The sequence below is a fragment of the Ipomoea triloba genome, chromosome 2, assembly GCF_003576645.1.
Source record: "Ipomoea triloba cultivar NCNSP0323 chromosome 2, ASM357664v1".
In the NCBI taxonomy this organism is placed as follows: domain Eukaryota; kingdom Viridiplantae; phylum Streptophyta; class Magnoliopsida; order Solanales; family Convolvulaceae; genus Ipomoea; species Ipomoea triloba.
This window is the reverse complement of record NC_044917.1, coordinates 7,573,785-7,598,291: the sequence shown is the minus strand read 5'-3', so window position 1 is coordinate 7,598,291 and position 24,507 is coordinate 7,573,785. Positions and strand designations below refer to the sequence as shown.

Below are 24,507 nucleotides of genomic sequence, written 5' to 3'. Positions count from 1 at the left end.
ACTGCGCACCTTAAGTACATAAACCACACACCTTAAGTACACAAATCATGCAACTTAAGAACACAAACAACGCACCTACGGTTTTAAAATGATGCACTTTAAGTTTCAACAACTCACGCACCTTAAACATATATATCACGCACCTTAAGCATACATATCACGCACCTTAAGAAGGAAAAAAACGCACTTTAAGAAGGAAAATCACGTACCTTAAGCTTTAGGTTCACACACCTTACGTTTCAACACTTGCGCACCTTAAACATACAAATCACGCACCTTAAGAAGAAAATTACGCACCTAAAGTCACCGCACAACCGCACGGAAACACATCCCACCATACGGGAACTGAATTCAAATAAACTGTATATAAAAAAAAAATTGAATCTAATAAGACAATTACCTCATATTACATAAATGATTAGTAAACGAAATTAAAATATATCCCTTACTGTAATATACTTTTTAAAATGTGTGTGTATATATTTTTTAATGGGGTGAGTAACAAATATTCCGTATGTAGTTATGTTGTGGATTATGGTCCATTTTGTAAGTGGATCTTAGTATAAAAATTTTACCTCAATTATTTTCAAGCGGGAAGATTTGACGGACTTACTCCAGCGGGATGCCTCGGACTTTGCTATTAGCCGAAGTCATTAGCCTCCGGGACCTCTAGGTCCCTTTTGATCACCAAAAGAATAAAGATATTAATGTAGCATGTGAGTTTGACCGACAGGGTTTTGATTAGAACCAAATTCGTAACTTTTAGTTTGAGAATCATGTTTCACTCATTTAGCTAGTCCTTTTGAGACTAATTTTTCTCTTCTTAATCTTTATTCGAAAAGACATGCAACAAGATTAATACTTCACAACTTTTGGATATCACAACTCGACTTTGAGACTCTAGCTGCAAGACTTTTACTACTAACGGTAGAGACGGAGCCAATATGGGGGCAGCTGCCCCCACCCCTTTATATATATGTATGTATATATGCACATATATAATATTAAAGTGTATATAAAACCTATAATACTAATTTTATTTTTGGTTGTTTGTTTATTTGTTTGTTTTTTTTGTGTGTGTTTTTGGGCGTTCTGTGTGCGAGCTCACTCCGACCAGCCGTAGGCTCGGTAAAAGGTCAGCTCTCCCGTCAGGTAGCTAGCAAGATCGGATTCTGTGCCGGCCCTAAGGGACTAGAGTGTGGTGTTTTCGTAACAAAGCCTTAAGTTTTACCTAGAAAACACCCTCCCGTCAGGTAGCTAGCGAGATTGGATCTCGTGCCGGCCCTAAGGGAATAGAGTGTGGTGTCTTCGTAACAAAGCCTTAAGCTTTATTTTGAAAACACCCTCCCGTCAGGTAGTTAGCGAGATCGGATCTCATGCCGGCCCTAAGGGAATAGATTTTTTTTTATTTGTACGGAATTAGTCACGGCGGACCATGACCATTAAGTACACTAAAAATACGCCACTTGAGGAGGCGGACACCGTGGATGAGGAGGCGACGCCGCTTGATGAGGAGGACGCCACTTGAGGAGGCGATGTCGCTTGATGAGGAGGCGCCGCTGGAGGAGGCGGGCGTCAATTGATGAGGAGGCACCGCTGGAGAATGAGGAAGCAGCGCCGGAGGATGCCGCTTGAGGAGGCGGACGCCATTTGATGAGGAGGCGACGCTGTTTGAGGAGGCGGACGCCCTTCCATGTAAGGCACCATGGCGACCTTCTTTTGTAATATATAGAGCTTTGCCTGAAATTTGGCCTCAGCTCTCAACGAAAACACCAATGACGGTAAGTATTGTTACCGGGTATATTTGATAGAAGTGAAATATAGTATTATTTGAGTGTAATGGGTAAGTACAATAGATATGTGAGTAACAATGATTTTGGTACCACAATGTAGATCTGTGTACTTAGTGAGAGTGAGTGATTTTAGTACAGTATAGTAGTGTTGTGTATCATAAACAAAGTGTCTCCACTATTCTCTACCACAAGTCTGCTATTTATACTATGGCTGCAATGGCTCTTCCTCTGGTGAGTGTAACGGATTCCTCATCTTGGCGAGCATACATTGAGTGCTAGTAATGGTGAGCATACATTGAGTGTTGGTAATGGTGAGCATACATTGAGTGCTGAGTCGTAATAATGGAGAGCCGTTGGAGTAATTATCATTTCATCATGTTAATAATATTATCTTTATATCTTGTAACATATTTTATTGTATAGTTTTAAGTCTTGTGGCTATTGTTTAGTCAATACTTAATTCCCTTTAGAGTAGGAGTGTTTTGAGTTAGCTCTTGTATAGGGACTCTGTAACTCTGTAATTGAATCAATCAAGATTGGTTACGTTCATCTGGTATCAGACGTTAGGTTCGAAACCCTTCCGCTTCCTTTTTCCCTATCCTCATACACGTCGCCATGACCAATCCTACCGACGCTGGTGCGATCACCCCTACGATCGCCGTACCCCCTTCGCCGGCGATCAATCTCTCCACGAGCCACCATTGTGTCTCCATAAAACTAAACTCCACGAACTACCTATATTGGCGTACGCAGATTCTGCCTTTCCTAAGCAGTCAAGGCCTCGTTGGCTATTTGGATGGATCGTTGCCGTGCCCTCCGCCGACCATCGCCGCGAGCGTCGCCGCCGTGCGTTCCGAACCCTGCCTACCTCCCTTGGGTTCAGCAAGACCAGGCAATTCTGTCGCTGGTCGTGTCTTCTCTCACAACCGAGGTCATGTACCTCGCTGTTGGCAAGGAGACGTCGCGGGAGGTATGTGAGTCTATCTCCGCCGCGTTTGCGTCAACTTCCCGATCGCGGTGTTTTAGCCTCCTTGGCCAGTTCCAGACTCTACGACAACACAACCTCACACCGGCCGAGTATCTCGGGCAAGCACAGGTTATCATCGAAGCACTCTCGCTCGCCGCCCGTCCTCTGTCTCCGGATGAGCAGCTCCTGTATGTCCTTCGTGGTCTGCGGCCGGAGTACCGCGCGATGGCGAGCTCTCTCACCACTCCGGGCACTCCAGTCACCCTGACGCAGTTGGCCGATCACTTGCGGGCGCAAGAGTTTATTCAGGCGAACGATTTTGCCGTAGCCGATCCATCGCTGCATGCAAATCAATCAGCTTTTTACGCCGGTCGCGATAGAATCGGCAATGGTGGTCAGCAGAACTCCTCTGGACGCGGAGGTCGTAACGGGCGCGGTCGCGGTAACGGCCGTGGTCGAAACGGTGTGCCGCGTTGCCAGATTTGCCGGGTGAATGGTCACAGTGCTGTGACGTGCTACAAACGTTACGATGATTGGCCGGTTGCCCATGCACACGCGACGTTCCCGGGCGAGTCTGCGGCACCGACATCGGCTGAGGCATGGTATCCTGATACTGGCGCTTCCACCCATGCCACGCCAGACGCACAGATGATGGATCATGCAGATTAGTACACTGGGAATGATGTGCTTAAAGTTGGTAATGGCGCAGGTTTAGAAATTTCTAGTGTTGGTAGCACGGTTATTCCTTTTGCGTTGCACAAATTTCGAATGTCTAATATTCTGCATGTCCCTAAGTTATCTATTCCTTTATTATCTGTCCATAGATTCACTAATGAAAACAAAAGATTTGTTTTTTTGTGAAGGACTGCACAACCCGGGCAATTCTTCTTAAAGGGTCCACCGTCGGCGGGCTATACCGTTTGTTGCTGCCTCGGAGTCATTCTGCGTTTGTGTTTGCCCGTGCCTCGTCTGCTGTTTGGCACCAGCGTCTCGGTCATCCACACGACCAAGTCCTTCGTCGTGTTCTGAAAGATTGTCCTGTCACCTCCAATAAAAATAGTTTCTTAAATGATTGTATTTCTTGTCATCTCGGGAAATCATCCCGGTTTCCATTAGATAGAATTACAGGCAGTAGCAAAAATGTATTAGATTTACTATATACGGACATTTGGGGTCCGTCGCCTGTTATCTCTAGTTCCGGGCATCGTTATTTTGTACTTTTTGTCGATGACTGTACTCGGTTCACCTGGTTTTATCCCTTACGGGTAAAATCAGACATATATAAAATTTTTAATTTATTCCGGGTAATGGTAGAACGGCGGTTTTCGTGTTCTATCAAAGCCATCCAGTCCGACTTAGGCGGAGAGTATCGTCACTTACACTCCATTTTTGAAACTCTTGGAATAGTACATAGGCAATCTTGCGCTTACACCCATGAACAAAACGGCAGGGTAGAGCGCCGCAACCGTCATGTTGTTGAAACTGGTCTATCACTACTTGCTGAAAGTTCCACCTCGATAAAATATTGGGACTATGCCTTCGAAACTGCTACTTACCTAATAAACTGCTTACCATCTGCTGCTCTCCAGTTCAAAAGTCCCTACTTCAAACTGTATGAAACCCACCCACCATATACCTTCCTCCGTGTCTTCGGGTGTCGTTGCTATCCATACCTCCGCCCTTATAATCGTCATAAAATTGAGTATCGGTCAGCTCCGTGCGTCTTCTTAGGTTACCCAGTTTCATATAGGGGATACCGTTGCTTAGATCCTAACACTGGAAAAATCTTTATCTGCCGTCATGTTCGTTTTGTTGAGCACATTTTTCCTTTTGCTATACAGGGATCTATGCAATCCGACACTTTAACTCCGTCATCAGACACACCATGGGCTACAGCTCCAGTTCTCACTCCTACACAGGCGTTACCACTATGTGCTACTCCTTTTGCAGATACATCAGCATCGGTTCCTGTCCCCGGACAATCTTCATCATCGGCTACTCAGTCAGATACACAGGTTTCAACTTCCTCCGCTGAGGTTACCACTACCACACACCCACTTCAAGATGGTGGTCATGCAATGCGAACGCGCCGCAAAACTCGGGGTACAGGAGAACAGTTTTATGCCTTGCATGCCGCCACTGATCCGACCTGCTACTCTCAGGCCATTGGGCATCCGCACTGGAGAGATGCAATGGATCAGGAGTTTAATGCATTGTTACATAACAATACGTGGAAATTAGTGCCAGCCACTCCACACATGAATATTATAGGGTGCAAGTGGGTCTTCCGTACAAAGTACAAAGCCGATGGAACTGTTGATCGTTACAAAGCGCGTCTCGTCGCAAAAGGGTTTAATCAAGTCGCTGGTGAAGACTTCTTTGATACTTTTAGTCCGGTCGTCAAACCTACTACTGTTCGGCTCCTGCTGTCTCTTGCTGTATCACAATCCTGGACCCTACGGCAGCTAGATGTCCATAACGCCTTTCTTAATGGGCATCTCCCAGAAACAATGTATATGAAGCAACCTCCAGGTTATGAAGATTCCCTGCATCCGGGACACGTGTGTCACCTTCAGCGTTCGCTATATGGGCTCAAGCAAGCCCCACGTGCCTGGTTTAAACGATTAAATGACTTCCTGATCAAAACGGGCTTCGCCTCTTCTAAGACAGATGTTTCCCTCTTTCATTACACAGCTGGCGACTCGAGGGTATTTTTACTAGTCTACGTCGACGATATACTTATGATGGGTAATGATGCCAGCTTAATTGAGACATTACTCAGTCAGATGTCGGCCACTTTCAAGATCCGTGACCTGGGTACGCCTAGTTTCTTCCTGGGCATTGAGATGCTCGCTTATAAGGGTGGTTTCTTACTCTCTCAGAAGCGTTACATGCTTGGCATTCTTACTCGAGCTGGTATGTCGGAGTGCAAAGCTCTAACCACGCCTGCCACAGTATCTCCATCAGGTTTATCCACTCCGGAACACTTTGACAATCCCACGCAGTATCGTCGCATTGTTGGTGTTCTTCAATACCTCACTATCACGAGGCCTGACCTCGCATTCTCGGTCAATCGCTTGTGTCAATTTATGCATACACCGACTGCTGAACACTAGGGTCTCCTTAAGCGGGTTTGTCGCTATGTCAAAGGCACTCTTGACTTGGGTCTCCATCTTACCCCGTCCTCGCGCACAACCATCCATGCGTACTCTGATTCAGATTGGGCCGGGTGTCCGGTTGACCGAAAGTCCACTAGTGGCTATCCAGTTTTTATTGGTGATAACCTCATATCATGGGTCTCACGGAAGTAACGCACAGTTGCTCGTTCGTCTACTGAAGCTGAGTACAAAGGCTTAGCAGATGTTGCTGCTGAGGTTACGTGGTTGGTTTCGTTGCTTAATGAACTTCGTCTTCACTCGGGCCATCCAGCTACGCTTTGGTGTGATAATCTCGGTGTTACCTACCTGGCTGCCAATCCTGTTTTTCATGCCAGGACTAAACATGTCGAGATTGACTATCACTTCGTGCGAGACAAGGTTGCTTCAGGAGATTTGGTTGTTAATTTTGTGTCCACTCAAGATCAACTGGCGGATATCTTCACTAAACCGCTTCCGGTACGTCGCTTTCAGACTCTCCGCTCCAAGCTCAACGTTGTGGCCTATCAACCTTGTGCTTGAGGGGGCATGTTAATAATATTATGTTTATATCTTGTAACATATTTTATTGTATAGTTTTAAGTCTTGTGGCTATTGTTTAGTCAATACTTAATTCCCTTTAGAGTAGGAGTGTTTTGAGTTAGCTCTTGTATAGGGACTTTGTAACTCTGTAATTGAATCAATCAAGATTGGTTACGTTCATCCATCAATGTGTCGTCTTGTGTAACGGGTGACCGTTTGTTGTCTTCGAGTCAGTGCTGATGATTCGGGTCGGGTGCCGCATGCCCAATTATCCTCTCACACACCCTTAGGCATTCCCCATTAGTGGGTGTTGGCACAAAATTTAAGAAAAGTGGGATGAGGTGGATGAGTGAGAAGTGGGAGAGAGAAAAAGAGAGTACTCCCGGCAAGGAACGGTGTTTTGCAGTAATTGTGGGGTCCATCTGTGTTTGCTCTCTGTTTGTTTGCAGCGCATAAAAAACTATTTTATTCTTTATTTTATTTTTTCCTTTTTTTTTTTTTTTCCTCTACCTCATTTTCTCTTTCCTAATCACACCGGCAAAAACTCCTCAAAAATTGGTCATTATTGGGGAAGGCCTTAGTAGCTACTCCCTAGTTTAAAAAAATATGAAAATTGATATTCAAAAAGAAATTTGTGAAAAATATAATAATTGCAGTAAATAAAATCACGCAAAATTTGAGCATGGAGCCATCATGGAGCATGACTACATGAGATTTGTGTTAATTGTAGGACAGTAAAAAACACCATCAGTAGAGACGTGTGAATTGTGATTCTCATTCAATTCAAAAAACTTGATGTTATATATTCAATTCAAATGAGGTATGTGTCAGACTCATTTTAATTCACCGTGCTTTCTTCTAAACTGTTAACCGGGAAATTCACTCAGACCCAATCTCTTAGCTGCAATACTATACAGGCTAGCTTGCTTGTCTTGTTCCTCACAGCCCTACTGAAACCAGAAAAGATTCTCCTTTTTCTTCACTTTCAATATCCTTCGTCCTTTTCGTACTTCGGGCCTCTAAATCTTCTATCCATAACTCCATTTTCAAATTTTCTCTCATGCTTGTTTCCACAGAATGATTATAAAATCATAGGTTAACAGAGAGTTGTTGAATTTCCTAGTACTTCTTGTTTTCTTGAAATACTGTTATTATAAATATAGTTGTTGAAGAATGAAGTCTCCTTGGTTTTGATGCTTCATTTGTGGCATTCTGAGCTCCATGGTGGAAAGGAGAGGTAATGGGTAATGGGTGATGAGCTTTTGCAGGAAAGGTGTTTGAGGAAAAGCGCTAAAGGCCTAAAGTAGTATCTTTTTTGAATGGGGGAGAAGAAGAATATGCCTGCAGTTTGGTTTTCTTTGAAGAGATCTCTGCATTGTAAGACAGAGCCATCAGAAGTCCATGAACCAAAGACCAAGAAACAGTTGGGCACAATTTTGACTAGGAAAGCAGGGAGGAGGTCTGGGTGTTCAAGGTCAATAGCAAATCTCAGAGATGTGATCCATGGGAGCAAGAGACACTTGGAAAAGCCCCCAACTTGTAGCCCAAGATCCATAGGGAGCAGTGACTTTCTCAACCCAATTACCCATGAAGTCATTCTTAGCAATTCTACCTGTGAGCTCAAAATCACCAGCTTTGGTGGCCTCCATGACGGCGGAGGAGATGGTGGTGGCTCATTCCTTGGTACACTAAGGCCTGGCACACCTGGCCCTGGTGGACATCCTACAATGCATTACTTTAACTCTTCCTATAGGAACCCACCACCAGCAAGTCCTCCAAGGAGAACCTCTGCACTTCTGGGAGAAAAAGAATTTGCTTCAAAACCTTGTAGGGCTTCCTCTGAGACAGATAGCAATGGGTGTTCAGTAGTCACATGTCACAAGTGTGGTGAGCAATTTGGGAAGTGGGAAGCTCTTGAAGCACACCATCTCTCCAAGCATGCAGGCAATCTTTGCTTTTCCATCTTCCATTTATCTTTAATGCTTGCTCACTTTTTTGCCAATCTGAATCTATTTGCTTTCTGCTTTTACTGCTCCACAGTGTTTGCATCTAGGTTGTCTACCTTTTACCTTTTTACATGAAAGAGAGTGTGCCTTTTGGTTCTGCAGAGTAATATCATCATTTTTGCTCTTTTCTTTTACCTCATCATAGCTATTGATTTGATTTGAATCCTTCCTTAATCTTGTCCACAGAGGCGAAATGTGTCTGGTGCCCACAAGGAGCCCATCACATTGTGTGTAACTGTCAGACTGCTACTGCCGGGCTCGATCTTGCGGCCTTGCTCACAATCTGCTACTCAGGAACCAACTGAACTACCTGTGCAGACGAATCCTTCCTTAATCTTTTTCTTTAATATCCCTGTATCAAGAGTCCTCTTCCTTTATCAATACCTATTCAAACATAATAAATGTGCAAAGAATTTTGGTGAATCCTGAGATACTTACATTGTTATCAAACCATTTACAGTGACTGAACTTTTGGAGGGCGACTCGTCGAGGAAAATTGTTGAGATAATCTGTAGGTCAAGCTGGGTAAAATCAGAGAGCCAATGCGGTCGAATTGAGAGAGTGCTGAAAGTTCACAATACACAGAAGACTCTTGCTAGGTTTGAAGAATACAGGGAGATGGTAAAGATGAAGGCCAGTAAACTCCCCAAGAAACACCCTCGGTGCCTCGCGGATGGCAATGAGCTACTGAGGTTCTATGGCACAACAGTGGCATGCTGTCTTGGCATGGATGGATGTTGCAGTCTGTGTGCATCGGATAAATGCTGTGTGTGTCGAATTATAAGAAGTGGGTTCTCGACGAAGAAGGAACTCAAAGGTGGGATTGGGGTTTTCACAACTTCCACAAGTGGGAGAGCCTTTGAATGTATAGAGATGCATGGAGATGATCTGTCTCACAGCCAAAGCCAAAGGAAAGCCATGATAGTGTGCAGAGTGATAGCAGGTCGAGTGCATAGGCCTCTGGAGAACATACAAGAAATGGCTGGCCAGACAGGTTTTGATTCACTGGCTGGGAAAGTAGGCCTCTATTCAAATATAGAGGAACTTTATTTGCTTAATCCTAGAGCCCTCCTTCCTTGTTTTGTGGTGATCTGCAAGTCTTGAAGAGATGAAATACACCCAATCCAATGCTTTTTGACTTTTGACTTGGCTTACATGAATGCTTCTCAAGTAATTTGATTTCATTCTTAGGTTAGGACCTGCAGCGAGTCTGAATTAGTCTCAGAATGATGGAGATACCGGATGTAACATGCAAAAGAAACAAAGAACTTCTATTGCAATATTGAAATCTGGCAAGGTTGATATATGGTTTTTGCCTTGATCATTCATAAGCTTTAACTTACTCTTATATATATTGATTTTGCTGCCCATCTGTTTCTTGGAACTCCATTACAACATGTAATTCAAAAATTACAGATATGGGATAGACTCTGTTATTTTAAAAAAATTATTTTTTGTTTTCACTGAGTTGCATTTTCGAGTTGTATATTTTATTGAGTAATACTATACGTACTCCGCATTCTCCCACATACCAGGTTTCATATTCAGATTCATCTAGAAAGAGTTGTATATTTTATTGAGTAATACTATACGTACTCCGCATTCTCCCACATACCAGGTTTCATATTCAGATTCATCTAGAAATATTGGTGGACCACAATTTTATTATTTCATTTATCTTCTATAAATCAAATCATGACATATGGCGGAAGTTTTACTCCATTGGAGTACATGTATCATTTTCTAATGATATATGTAATCCAAGGGAGTAAAACTTTTACCACGTGTCTTGATCTTATTGGAAAATGATACATGTACTTCCATGGAGTAAACCTCTTGTCATGTGTCATGATTTGATTTATAGAAGAAAAAAAATAATAAAAATTGTGTCCCACCAATTTTTCTAGATGAATCAGAATAGGACACTTAACTGAGAGTAAAAAATGGAATAGAAAATAAGAGTATATGTAGTATTGCTCTATATCATTTTCCTATTTTATTTGAATCACAAACATTGGCATGGTGCATTGAACTTGTATGAACAGTTAATATATCTGAGGCTCTGAGCCCTGTATTCGAACCTGTCAAGGAGGGCATTGTGTTATCTTCGGATATTGAAAAAAAAGAAGAAGACATATTCTCTTAAATTATATGTTTATACCGCACATTTTTTTCTCTTAAATTAGTCATGTATTTACATTATTTTCTTAATTATTTTAAAAGTGATAATTTTCTATTTTATATGTGTATTTTATTTAATTTTATTTTCTAACAAATTATTTCTTATATGTGAAGACTAGAATACATGTGAAAAATGACAAAATATCATTTGTAAATATTATAATTATAATTATAAGCTGATGCTAACAATAACATTAAAATTTAAACACATAATTCATTATTGCTAAATTTGTGTTTAAGTCTTAGTTAGGTTACTAGTATTATCTTATTATTAAAAAATCATAATTTTAGTATTTACAAATGGGGTCACACTTGTGTGAGACCGTCTCACGGATCCTTATTCGTAAGACGGGTCGGGTCGGGTCGGATCAAAACACTATGCAAATGCCATACTTATATGTGCAAATATCATACCTACATGCTCAAATATAACACTAATAAAGAATACAATTTTTGTTACTTATTAGAGCAAAAATAATACATTTTTCATAATAAGTAAGGTTGACAAGTGCCCCTTACTTATAAGGGCAAATATAATACTTTTGTGAAAAAATGTAATACTTTTAAATCGAAATATAAAAGTATTATATTTTCCCTTAAAAGTATTACATTTACCCTTATAAGTAACCAAAAATTTATTTTTGATTAGTATTACATTTGAGCATATAAGTATGACATTTGTGCATATAAGCGTTACATTTGCATATTGACCCAACCCGACCCGTCTCTTGAAGAGACGGTTTTTTGCCTATGATATCTATTCATTTTTACATTTATTGTGATTCTACATACAATCAATAATTTGTTGGAAGATGGTGAGTTCAAGTCTCAATGAAGGCCTCTTTGTGCTCTGCCATTTAACACCCTAAACTAACACTTTTGGTCATTCCAGTGAAACCCTATTTTAGATAAAGGGATTTATGTCTTTTCAATTTTTTCTTCTAATGAGTTAATTTCAACAGAGGTCCCTTGTTTTTTGTAACGATTTCAAATTTAGCCTCAGACAATATATTTTGCCATTTAACAATCCATACTATCATATTTTGGTCCACTTTTTCAGGTGAAACCCTATTTTAGGCAATGACATTTTCATCTCTTCAAATATATATATTTTTATTTCCAGTTTTATATGGCAGCTTTTTTATTATTATTTTTAAAAAAATTTCGTCTCTTTCCTGTGGATGCACAATCTCCTTCACTAGGCTATTGTCTTCATCTCCTTCAATTTGACCCCAAATTATCATTCTTCAATGGCAAAACTGAGTACGTGAGGGCCTCCGGTTACCGAAGAATCATTTTGCAACGCAATTACAAAAGTTCAGAATGTCACCATCTAGTTGGCATCAGCCTAACCAACATGATTTTAGTCCATGATTTTGTGAAAAGAGCAAAAAAAAAAAAAAATAATAAATAAATAAAAGAAGTCTCTTCTTTGTTATTGGAAAATACTTTTTTTTTTCCTAACATAGGGTTTAAAAAAAATTATCAGAATAAATCAAAAGTGTCCAAAATATGATAGTTTGGGGTGTTAACTAGCAAAGACAATTATTTAGGACTAAATTTGAAAAATGACACCAAAGATAAGAGACCTCCGCTAGAATTAACTCATTGAGAAAATAATTCTTTTAAAAAATTAAAGAGACGAAAATACATTTGCCTAAAATATGGTTTTCACGGGAAAAGTTATCAAAAGGACAAAAAATGTCCAAAATATGATAATATAGGATGTTAAATGGCATAAATGATAGTTTGTGACTAAATTTAAAATTGTCATCAAAGACAATGAACCTCTGCTGAAATTAACTCTTTGTTAGAGAAGGAATGCGACTTGAAATACATATATTGAGGGAAATAATGTGGATGCATGAATAATTTTAAAGAAAAAAATGGTTATAAACATATAATTAAGAAGAAAAAGTGCCATTTTCCCAATGAAAACTATAAAACTAAATGTAGTATTATATTTAAGTACAGTTAATATTTAATGTATGTTGTCTGGTTTATGGCAATTGGCAAGGCATCATCTTGTCAGACTTAGTTCTCTTTCTGGCCACTAAAATTCCAAGGCAACAGTAATGCTAGGGTTCAAAGTTTGAACTTTGAATGGTAGCTGTTCTGAAACCTTTGGATTTGAAACAGATTAGGTGTGGGGTTTGGACTGTTGGACCATGTGAAATCTCAGAGAATCTCTTCTCAAAACCCATCTAGGAAGTGCTGAAAGTTCTTAGTACAAGTGATGGTGACAATTTTTACTCAGACAGTGAAGACATTTCACAGTGAAAAGCGTTATACTACTATACTAGAGAATACAGTATATTGCACCAAGGTAAGACTTACAGTCGATCAAGTATTTTGAACAGCGGTCAACTTCTACAGAGGAAACCATAACCTGAACCAAGATCAAACACGTTGAACAATGGTCAACTTCTACAGTGGAAAACCATAACCTGAACCAAGATCAAACATCACAAGAAATCCCTAAACCATAACAAATTTTAAGTTTGCTTGACAAACTGGGAGGAACTATCAAGTTCCATTTATGGGTTTGAAGTCATGTAAGCAGTTGTGAACTGCAGCCTGTTAAATGTTCCAACAAGATGCTGACAGAAGATTCCCTGCAATCTCACTGTCCAAATCGCTGAATACATCTTACATATTTTGATTGATTGAAAGTAGAAAAAACAACTTTTTTTTTAATATCAGAATCGAAGCACTTCTTTTGTACAGTTCTCTTTTTTGCATTTTCACCACCTTTTTCATCACCTATGCAAGCAGTCATCAGAGCTTTACTTAAATGAGCTGTCTAATTGTTTCTAGTATAATGCAAGAAGCAATACTTACTATTGGCTGTGCGATAAAAACCCTTGCTGCTTGCAGCTCTGAAGAGTGTCGCGTATTATGTCTTGGACACTATACTTGAAAGAATACCCCAGATCCCTTAATTTCTTTGATGAAATCACTGGAGGTTGTGAATCATGCTTTTCCATCATGAGGCTGTAACACGAGGGAAAATCAGTTGGTCACTAGTGAGTTGTTCCTAAAACAATGAACAAGGAAGAGATTGAAACCTGTGTGTAGTGGGAACCGTATATTCTTGGCTTAGTTGAGCAATCAGTTCAGATATTGAACAATTATGAGTGCAACATATATATCGTCCTTCTGCTCTAGCGTTCTCCATGAGGAATATGTGGGCAGAGCATATGTCTTCTATGTGAACTAATGCAATTGATCCCATTCTTGAGTTCACGGCAGCTAGTATTGGTAACAGCTTCACATCCCCTAGATCAGTCCAAATATAATGTGAAAAACAGAAACCTTATTTATGGTCACATAAACAAGCAATCAAATGTGTTAGGTTTAGAAAACATGGAGTACCTGTTATTAGGGATAAGAGCATTCGAATGCTTGATGGAACTGTGGGAGTAAGGAAGGGACCAGCCACTGTTGGCGTAATTATTGACACCAAATCAATACCATTTTCATTCGCAAACCTGATTGCAGCCTTTTCGGTGAATACCTTTGAGAGTGCATATACCTAAACAGAAGTGACTTGTTATCTCAGGTATGATACAACATTTGGAGGATAGAAGTTTTACAAAAAGAGCATTACACAGTACATACCCAGCCACTTGGCTTAGTATGCCAGACATGTTCTGTTGGTATGTTGCAAGATTCATCCACTACAGGTCTCCATTTCCCTGAACTATCTTTGGCAGTCATTGTACTGATTGATGATGTGAAGATAACTCTTTTCACCGAGTTCGCTTTCAGGCTAGATTTAAGAACGTTTAACGTCCCTTTCGCTGCGGGGTCTATCACATTCTCTTGCACATAACTATCTTCAAGATGAAACAAGTAAAATTTCACTTTAGCATATATCATTTGGTTTGCTTCTACATAATGGGAACTCCTATGGTACCAGTACATTGTGCATTGTGCTTATTCGCGTTATACATCTCCATTTTCTGGAGGTACTGTGGATTTGCAAGCAGACACCGTAGAATTTCCCACTACGTATGTAGTTGTTCATATCAATTAACAATTCAAACAAGTTACCAATATTGTGATTTGGTTCTACACCAAATTCCATTGAGGCAGCTACATGGAATACTCCATCACAGCTTCTTACTGCCTCGTCGAAGCTCCCCTCTTCCTGTAAATCAGCTTTAAACAGTTTCAACCGCTCCGATAATTTCAACAAATGCAATGCCTTCTCTGATCAAATTTGAGTGCAAATAAGAAGCTGATAATTGATTAAGAACACGTAGACAGATAGACATCATACCTAAACGCACATTTAAGAGACAGAAATCAATTAATTACAGACATTCATTCACACACTAAACATAGTTCGAAGCATCAATTTGATTTAAGCATATGATCTAGAGTCCAATTGCTTCGGCAGATCAGAAATAAGGGCGGCAAATAGGCGATTTATGTCGTTCTCAAGGCGATAAAAAGAGGTTGAAGAAGAGAATCAAGTAAGAGAGAAGCACCGGGATTGCGAACGGTGGCATGCACGTCGTATCCCCGGCGGAGGAGAGATTTAATCAGCCACGATCCTATGAAGCCTGAACCTCCCGTCACACAATATGTTTTACTACCACGCATCGCAGTTCCGTCGCCACCGCTGTCTTCCATTGCTGCAGACGATCCAACACCTCTAAGCAATACGGTAATACTTAATAAGCAAAGCAGAAAGCCAGAAAGGGATGAGGAGAGAGATGGATCGGAGTAACAATAGAAGTTAACAAATGATAAGATAAACATAGATTATAGTCAGTTAATTAGAAGTGGCCAGGTTATAATATACATAATTAATGCTCCATAGAGTCATAGACCATAGTAATAGAGCAAATTTCACTTTTAGTCATTGACATTGTCACATTTAGTCCTATTCTTTTAATTTTGTCATATTACATCCCGGACTTTGAACAACTTTCACTTTTAGTCCTCGACTATTGTGGCATTGCCACATTTAGTCATATTCTTTTAATTTTGTGGACTGGGTACGAGATGGGGATAGGAATACCCACTTTTACCACAACTCGACTTTGATAAGGAGAAATAAGAACAAGGCCCGGTTTTTTAAAATCCAGGGAACCTGGACGGATGACTTAAATGCCCTAACTGCTCATATCACTAATTTTTTCTCCACTCTTTTTTGTAGGTTCGATCAAGAAGGGTATGGTGATTATCATGCGATCCCTTTCACGCATAAAATCACCAGGGGTCAGGCTGATAGCATTATCCGTAGAGCTCATCCCGAGGAGGTGAGGAAAAAAATATTTGGTATGAAGAAGTATGGAGTTCGGGGCCCAATGGGATCTTAGTAGTTTTCTACCAGCAGTTCTGGAATGACATTAGACTGGCCATGACAGAGATGGTCAATCAGGCTCTCATCACTGGGTGCATGCATAAGTCTCTCTTACAAGCTTTTATGGCTCTCATTCCGAAAAAAGAGGCCCCGAAATCGACGGCTGACTTTAGGCCTATTACTCTCATCAACGTGGCCTTTAAAGTGATCTCCAAAGTCCTAGTCAACAGACTAAAACCAATTATGTGTAAGTTGATTGAACCCCACCAGAATAGCTTTCTTCCGGGTCGCTCAACCATGGATAATGTCATTCTTACTCAAGAAGTGGTTCACACTATGAACAATAAAAAGAGATAGAAAAAGTATATGATTGTTAAATTTGATTTACAGAAGGCCTACGATAGTGTCTCCTGGAACTTATTAGAGAAGTGGCTTCCCGCGTCGGCTTATTCATCACTTATTATTCTCCCTTCAGGAGAGTAATATTTCTATCTTATGGAATGGGGGTCGTCTTCATCCGTTTAGTCCGGGTCGTGGTCTTCTGCAAGGTGACCCTTTGGCTCCTTATCTGTTTAATTTAGTTATGGAAAGACGTGCTTATGACATTCAGAGTAGAGTTAATGCAGGCTTCTAGAAGCCAATTCACATTTCAAGAGGAGGGATTGGAATCTCCCATCTCTTTTTTGCTGATGATCTCATACTCTTCGGGGAAGGATCGATTCAACAAGCCCCGATTATGATGGAGTGCCTTAACGATTTCAGCGATGCTTCGGGCCTTAAGGTAAACTTGTCCAAGTCTCTTATTTTCTGCTCCCCTAATATTAATACAGGGTTAAAAAGATACATAGGAATAAAGATGAAGATCCCGATCTCCACCAATCTTGGTACTTATCTCGGCATTCCCATTTAAACGAGCAAGTTTCAAAGAACACTTTTTCCACGGTTATAGACAAAATGCATAAAAAGCTGTCCACGTGGAAAGCAAGTTCGCTTTCAATGGTAGGGAGACGTATCCTAGTACAATCGTTCCTGGCCACAGTTCCTACCTACGCTATGCCGTCGTTGGCTATGCCGGCTAGCACCTGTAAGGATATTGACAGAATTTGTAAAATTTTTTGTGGGGTCATTCCGACGACACGAGAAAAATCCATACAGTTGGTTGGTCCGAGATTTGTAAATCAAGAAATGAAGGAGGTTTGGGTCTCAGAAAATCCCGTGATTTCAATTTGGCGTTCCTCTCCAAACTTGCCTGGCAACTTTTCTCCAACCAAAATAAGCTTTGGGTCCAAGTTTTGCTAGAAGTTGACTTCTTTGATCTTCCGGCATGCCCAAATAGCTCTTGGGGCTGAAGGAGCATTTTGAAAGGTAGAAACACCCTTTCTGACGAGCTTCGATAGACGGTGGGTAAAGGGGAAAGAGAGAAACTAAATGCTAAAATTGTCAATGGGAAGCTTGTGTCACACTTCACATTAAGAATTTGACTTTTGGGGCCAATTGTGAAATTTGATGGTTGAGCTTGTATATTCTTTCTAGTAGTTAAGCTGTTAAAGTCTACTACATCATGCTCTATGAATGGGTTTATTAGTGAGAGGTAATCACTGCATACTTTATGTGTTTGAGAGCATCCGGTAAGAATTTGCTTACTCTTACTGTGGTCAAGGTTTGACAATGGGTGGATCCATTGTGAGACATATATTCTTGTAAGGTTTAGGAGATAATTTCAGTTCATGTCAATATTTGGGTGGATAATAGTATTAAGCTATATTTGCTTGAGGGCAAACAAAGTGTGGGCGTTTGGTAAGTGCTCAAATTCACTTATCCCCAATAGATATTTCATATCAATTTTGCCTATTTCTTATTTATCTTTATGTAATTTGGTGCTTAGTTCATTGACATTTGATTTCAAGGATTTCTGAGCAAGAATAATAAAACATGACACTTTGCGATGTGTTGAGAGTATTTTGGCCATAACTCTGTCATACAGAGTCCAATTGAGGTGATTGAAGTGTCCATGACCATAACTTTGTCATGTTGAAAACTTTCAAATATTTGAATTAAAATAAGTCTTAAAGTCGAAAATAATTTGACACTCCGAAAGGAGGACAAAACTCGACATGCCTAAGGACATGGTTGTGTCGCCTAGGCAGTATCACATGATCGGGAAGTGGCATGGTTGTGTCCTAGGCCGTGTCAACTTACAGAAATGTGTCTTTGAGCTTATTCTTAGATCTTTTTGACCCTATACTTCAATTTCCAAGACATTTTTAGGGGTTTCAACTACTCTTGGGAAGATATCTTTATGTCTTGAGACGGCTTGGAGTTAAGATTTCTTCATGGATTAAAGGAGTTTTTCTATGTCCTTCAGTTATTTTATCATTTCTTTGATTTCTTGTGTGTTTGCCTCCATGATTAAAGACTAAATTCTATAGTACTTGAATTTATGTTGAACCCTAAGATGAGACCTTGTGCTTAATTGCTTACTTCCCATAATACAATTGTTTTTTTCTTTGATTCAATCATGTTCTTTATCGTTATTGAATTAATAATTACTGGCTTCTTAAATTATTGATTGATGCATGTATTTTGTGATAGAGATATCATCTGTATGTGTAGATCTCACACGATTAGAAGGAGTGAAACCCCAGAGGTAGGATGGCATCAATATTTTGCATTCAACCTAGATATTAGTTGTTAATACTACTAAAAAAATCACGGCTAGTACTAATACTCGTAGTCCCTGTGAGATATGAGACCCATATATATATATATATATATATATATATATATATATATGCAAATCAGGTATCAATCAGACAATCACTAAATATAGTATTTTAAGAAAATTCCCAAGCATGGTTTAAACAAAACTCTTGTTTTTAACTAAAGGCATGGATATAATTGATTATATTGTATTGTAACATGTCTCGAACAATAACAACCAATGAATTCAAAGGCATTGTCTATAGTAAAAATATGTATGTAACATGACAAAATGGTAACTAAAACGCTAGAGGTGGTTCATAACTTTTTAAATGATTTTTCAAGAAAAAGAGAGAAAACATACTAGAGTAAATAATGAGACATGAAATTTTATTGTGAAAAAAAAGGTAGAATCACCCACCCCAGGTGCCCCCACACCCTGGCCCGACAGTTTGTGGAGAGGTAAATCATGGTGACTCAACCGACCAACAATTGTACCAGTTGAGCTACCCATGCGGGCAAGACATGAAATTTTCTTATTCAACCTTTGGAGGACCAAGCCTCAACTCCAGATCCAAATCCTCTATAGGGTTGGGGAGGATTTCAATACTCGGGTTTGGCAAAAAACCAGATAGAAGATTTGTTTCTATTGTCCTTCCATTTCCTCGAGCATCTACAGGTACGATGGGATTATTACCATTCTGAACACCTCTTTGACCATTAGATGGAGAAGACTCCGTCAACCTAGCCTTGTCCCTCCAGTGCACGTTTGTGTGTCCCCCAAGGGCTTGCGGGGACCTGAACTCTCTCCCACAAAAGCGACAAATGTAAATTCGTAGTGGCCATATATAACCCCCGAATGCCCTAGCTCTCTCCGCCGCAATAACATGCACTTCCCATAAGTTACCATTGAAAGAGGGGTTTGTTGAATACACAAGGTGGTGATGATGAGAACCCATCAAATGATTCGGCCACATCTAACACCTCGCTTGCTCTATGCTACAACAACCTTAAGATCTTGGCAGGGAAAACACACGTTATATAGAAAAAAAAATGCTAAATTATTGTATAAATTTAGTAGTCTCAACTCTCAACGCTATATATGGTATATTAAATCATATACTATATGCGTCGTATTAAAATTATTATTTATATTTCATTTTATAGATGTAGATTTTATGAATTGGAAATACTATGATATGCCTAAAAGGAAATATGTAGGAAATTAAATTATCCATATAAATTATTGTGATGCCTAATTAGTGAAAAATTAATTGCAAATTAATATGAGGATTAAGAAATATTTGTTGTGAATTGAGATGTTTCATAGTGTGAATTATTGTATTGTTCTTATCTAGAGTACAATTGATAACACCATATAAACTATAAACAATATAAGTAAAGAGAGAAAGCAAGAGAAAAAAGTTTCTTTGTTTTTTTTTTTTTGGCAAAAAAAGTCTCTTTGTTATTCATCCTTTATTTCAACATATATACAAGGTATAAAAGAGTTCTAATAAACCAAGTAGTTCATTTTTAGAAAAAAAAAAAAAGAAGATGAAGAGATTTAAATTAATAAAAGTCCTTTAGTAATTTTTTTTCAAAAAAAAAATTCCTTTAGTAATGTCCACATTTATTTATTTACAACACTTCTCCTTGGACGTTATTGCATCAAACCCTCACGCCTTATATGTTTTGGTGTCATATGTTTTGGAATTGATGTGGGTAGAAGAATTTTGGTGTTATATGTGTTGTCAAATTTTGCTTAGCACACTAACTTCTAATTTGTGCAACACAAGCTTCATTATTTTCATATAGGACAATAAGGTAATGCATTTGCATGTTATGTCACACGGGTTATGTATATATCATATTGATAATCTCAACCATACACATTATGATGATACCTAACATAAAGTGATAAGTGCTCGAACCGATCTTTGGGTTTAGCGCCCACTACGGGAGCAAGGTGTCCGTTATGGTCCTCGAACCGATCTTTGGGTTTAGTGCCCACTACGGGAGTAAGGTGCCCGTTACGGTCCTCGAACCGATCTTTGGGTTTAGCGCCCACTACGGGAGCAAGGTGCCCGTTACGGTCCTCGAACCGATCTTTGGGTTTAGTACCCATTACGGGAGTAAGGTGCCCGTTACGGTCCTCGAGCTGATCTTTGGGTTTAGTACCCATTACGGGAGTAAGGTTCCCGTTACGGTCCTCGAACCGACTTTGGGTTTAGCGCCCACTACGGGAGTAAGGTGCCCGTTATGGTCTTTGGACCGATCTTTGGGATAGTGCCCACTACGGGAGCAAGGTGCCTGTTACGGTCCTCGCATCGATCTTTGGGTTTAGTGCCCACTACGGGAGCAAGGTGCCCGTCATGGTCCTCGAACCGATCTTTGGGTTTAGTGCCCACTACGGGAGTAAGGTGCCCGTTATTGTCCTCGGACCAACTTGCCTGGTGATAGGGCCATGGGAGCAAGGTGACCGTTTTACGATCAATAAGATCTACAAACTCCACCAAATGCTTGGGCCCGCCTGTTCGAAGTTGCGACCGAGCGAAGCTGAAGTTTTAAAAGCTTGTAAATTTTTTAATTCGCTTTTTAAATTGTACATGATCATGTATATACTAAATAGATTAGTCGTGTGCGAAGCCCGGTTAGGTTGGTACTGCCACCACAGGCCCTATAAGCCCGAGACCATATCTCGCGGCATAAGCCCTACGTTGTAGGCAAGTTAAATCCAGTCGGGTCGGTATTGCCACCACTGGTGCCTTAAGACCGGTTAGGTCTGCATTACCACCACCGGCGCTATACGCCCGATTAGGTCGGCATCACCATGATCGGCACAGTGAGCCCGTGACCAGTCCCCGACATTAAAGCCCTACGAAATAGCCAATTGAACCCGCCATGTCAGCCTTCCCGTCTCGGGTAAATCCAATCCCTTGATTGGTAAGACTTGATTGGTAGATCTCATTTTAAAATCCAATCCCCCGATTGGTAAAACTCGATCCCTAGATCGGTAAAATCTGGTCTCTTAATCATGATTAGAGACTCAATCCCTGATTGCGAGTAAATCTAATCCCTTTATCGGAAAAATTGAATCTTTAAATCGCGATTAGGTTCGATCTCCCAACCATCCGATCGCTAGATCGGTAAAATTTGACCTCTCAATCGTATCGCGAAACCGATCCCTTGATCGACAGAGTTCGGACGACCCTAATAGTCCAAAAGGCTGCTTAAAGGTTGTGCTCTTTTTCCCTTAGCCAAAGTTTTTTCCCATTGGGTTTTTCTTTGCCTAAGGTTTTTAACGAGACAACCAGCGTAAGTCACGGACTATGCGATCAGTTTTTTTACCCGAACTCTCCTTTTGATACCTCTGATTTTATACTATTATTTGGCCCACAATTTAGTTGGTTTTGTTGCTTATTTTCTTTACCTTGGTGAATTTGAGACTCGTTTGTGTGTTACATTTGCTTAAGCTTAGTTTATTCACGAACGGGGAGCAAAGGAAGGATTTTTGGACATCTTGGACAAGTTTCAGAAGCATAGGAATCTACCCAAGGACGGAAAGGAGCAGCGGAGCAAAAAAGGAGTTAAAAGGCAAAAGGAGAGGGCACCACACGGCCGGGCTCACGGCCGTGTGGATGCCCGTGAGCATCATCGCGGACAACAGCGAGGGCGCTACACCTCACGGCCACGCTCACGGTCGTGACCCCTACTGCTGTCCAGTATTTAATGACGCGATATTTTGCTGTTTTTGGGGTATTCCGAGCCCTAGTTTAGTTTAGCACATTTTTCCTTCTCTTGAGAGTTTTCCATAGCATAAAATAGCTCAGACTTACACACTTTAATTAGTTTGCAAGCTTGGAATCGCAGATTGGATTGGAATTACTCTTCGAGATTGTTAGTAAAGTTCTTCTTTTATTCTTTTATTTCTCAGATTCGTTGCTATGATTTCAATATTTCATTCTTGCTTTGTTTTGTTTACTTTAAGATTAGGGATCTATTGCTAATCTTGATGTTCGAATTGTGATTATTGCATAAAGGGGTTGAATTATTCACCTAGGGTTTATGTTGAATTGGGGATTGAATTCTACTTGTTATTAATTGATGGCCACAATTGATTGCTAGTTTAGGAGAGGGATTCATTACAACGAAAGTTAGGTGAAAAACTCGAGCCTTACCAATTTCAATCTGATTTTTCCTACTATGAGAATAGGGGTAATTTGGGGGCTTACAATGCTTTAGTGCTTAAGACTATGATTGATGCATCACGAAAGTAGGACAATCTTAGCCTAATTCTGTTTATTGATTACGAAAGTAACTGAATTGAATTCTTGTGTGCATTGCCAATAAATCCCTAAGTTAATTCTTCCTTCCCTAATTCTGAGATTGTTAGAGCATCAAGATTGCAATACCCTAATCTGACCCATTCCATTATCATACAGTTTATTCACTAGTTAATTTGCTTTTCTTTTATTTTCCTATTTAGTTATCATTTACTTGGATTCTAGTAAATTCGATTACTTTAGTTTGAATTTCTTAGTTCGCTCAAATACGTGCCATAGCCCCAATCCTCAGCGGAATGACATTTTCACCCCCATTACCATTATACACATCACCTTCACAGGCGCTTAAGGTGGTGCTCTTATTTCCTTAACTGAGATTTTTTTCCCACTGAAATTTTTTCTTAGTCTAAGGTTTTTAACGAGGCAACCGGCGTAAGTCATGGACTATATGATCAGTTTTTCCAGCCTGAACCCTTCCTCAATAAGCTTCACGTCAAGGCACGGAGGGGCTACTTGATAAGGAATATTCTCCGATTTTGACCTCTTTATACATTTATGCTCATGTTTCGTAGTCGGGTCGGGGTCAAACAATTCGGGTCAAAGGCAAAGTCGATTAGTCATCATTTAGACCTATATAAGGGCATTTGGTAAGGGGACTTTTCCCACTTGACTTATGAGCACTCTCTAAAAACACTCTCTCTCTCTCTCTACAGATTCAATAAAAGAGATGGCCTTCCTTATTCTAATTGCTCTCTTGCAATCTACTTTCATGAGTTGATCATCATATTTTATACATTACATTTACGTACGCATACGATAGATGAACACAAGAGCAGATTTACTACATCATTGCACACCTAAGTTAGGGACGAAAAGTGCAATTAGGGACGAAATTTGCAATTTTAGTATAACTCAGGGACGAAAAATGTAATGTCAATGATAACTTAAGGACTAAAAGTGAGTATGATCAAAACTTAGGAACAAATTCTACAACTACTTTATAACTTTGAGACGAAAAGTGTAATTTTTAAAAAAAAAAAAAAAAAAAAAGTCAATTCTTAAAAAAAAAAAAAAAAAGTGTTAACTTTCCGCAACCGTTTTTCCATAGACAACGTTCTCCGCTCTCCTCAACTATCGACCGTTGGCCGTCCAACGCTCTCCACTTACACTTTCGGCCGCCATCCCCATTCTCGGCCGTCGACAGCTACCGTCGCTTCGTCGTTGTCGCCTCTGTTACCCGGCCGTCGCCTGCTTCCCGACCGACGATTTAGATCTCATGCCTTTGACTTTGGGTTTCTTCCCCTTCACTCCCCAATCCCAACAATCCATAATCTTCCTGGTATTCTTTCATCCTTGTCATTCTAATAACGTAGTCATATTTATGATTTGTAAATGAACAATTTTCTGTTTTCATATTCTGGGTCTATACTCTAAATAGAATGTTCCCTGTTTCTAAAAATCATAAAGAGTATTACATCGATGACAATTGTAATGAACGTGGGTTGTTTGTTGATTGTGCAATTGTTTTACTATGTTCTATGTAATTTCAGAATCAAGATTTTCAGTTGTTTGTTGATTGTGGA

The 24,507-nt window shown here is 40.0% G+C and overlaps 3 protein-coding genes across 5 annotated transcripts; 1 reads left to right on the top strand and 2 right to left on the bottom strand.

The window, feature by feature from the left end:
- The first annotated feature begins 7,175 nt into the window (after positions 1 to 7,175).
- On the top strand, positions 7,176 to 9,749 carry LOC116010457. The gene is made up of 2 exons (XM_031249876.1): positions 7,176 to 8,381; positions 8,904 to 9,749. The coding sequence occupies exons 1-2, from the start codon at positions 7,757 to 7,759 to the stop codon at positions 9,545 to 9,547; spliced, it is 1,269 nt and encodes a 422-aa protein (XP_031105736.1). The 5' UTR covers positions 7,176 to 7,756; the 3' UTR covers positions 9,548 to 9,749.
- Positions 9,564 to 15,358, bottom strand: LOC116010458 (putative anthocyanidin reductase). Of its 3 annotated transcripts, none has more exons than XR_004096922.1 (8): positions 15,121 to 15,358; positions 14,681 to 14,839; positions 14,246 to 14,463; positions 14,000 to 14,159; positions 13,693 to 13,903; positions 13,466 to 13,618; positions 12,962 to 13,013; positions 9,564 to 9,642 (listed from the first exon to the last, which is right to left on the bottom strand). XR_004096922.1 is itself a non-coding variant. In XM_031249877.1 (7 exons), coding segments are annotated over exons 1-7 (1,047 nt in total). In that variant the 5' UTR covers positions 15,266 to 15,358; the 3' UTR covers positions 13,321 to 13,386. The 3 variants fall into 3 exon arrangements, 1 of the variants encoding a protein (XP_031105737.1); XR_004096923.1 differs by having other exon boundaries at positions 14,681 to 14,834; positions 15,121 to 15,269; XM_031249877.1 differs by lacking the exons at positions 9,564 to 9,642; positions 12,962 to 13,013 and adding an exon at positions 13,321 to 13,387.
- Positions 15,359 to 19,177: 3,819 nt separating this feature from the next.
- On the bottom strand, positions 19,178 to 19,618 carry LOC116010181 (zinc finger protein STAMENLESS 1-like). The gene has a single exon (XM_031249463.1). It carries the CDS (start codon positions 19,616 to 19,618, stop codon positions 19,178 to 19,180), a length of 441 nt encoding a protein of 146 aa, XP_031105323.1.
- Between the last annotated feature and the right edge of the window lie 4,889 nt (positions 19,619 to 24,507).

Bases quoted from the DNA above. Each gene is read 5' to 3' on its own strand.
- LOC116010457 (XM_031249876.1), top strand. From the start codon at position 7,757: ATGGGGGAGAAGAAGAATATGCCTGCAGTTTGGTTTTCTTTGAAGAGA. The intron at 8,382-8,903 runs GCAATCTTTGCT...AACCATTTACAG, and splicing joins CCATCTCTCCAAGCATGCAG to TGACTGAACTTTTGGAGGGC.
- LOC116010458 (XM_031249877.1), bottom strand. From the start codon at position 15,265: ATGGAAGACAGCGGTGGCGACGGAACTGCGATGCGTGGTAGTAAAACA. The intron at 14,464-14,680 runs GTAACTTGTTTG...TTCATCTTGAAG, and splicing joins AGAACCAAATCACAATATTG to ATAGTTATGTGCAAGAGAAT. The intron at 13,619-13,692 runs GTTTCAATCTCT...CTCGTGTTACAG, and splicing joins ACGGTTCCCACTACACACAG to CCTCATGATGGAAAAGCATG.
- LOC116010181 (XM_031249463.1), bottom strand. From the start codon at position 19,618: ATGTGGCCGAATCATTTGATGGGTTCTCATCATCACCACCTTGTGTAT.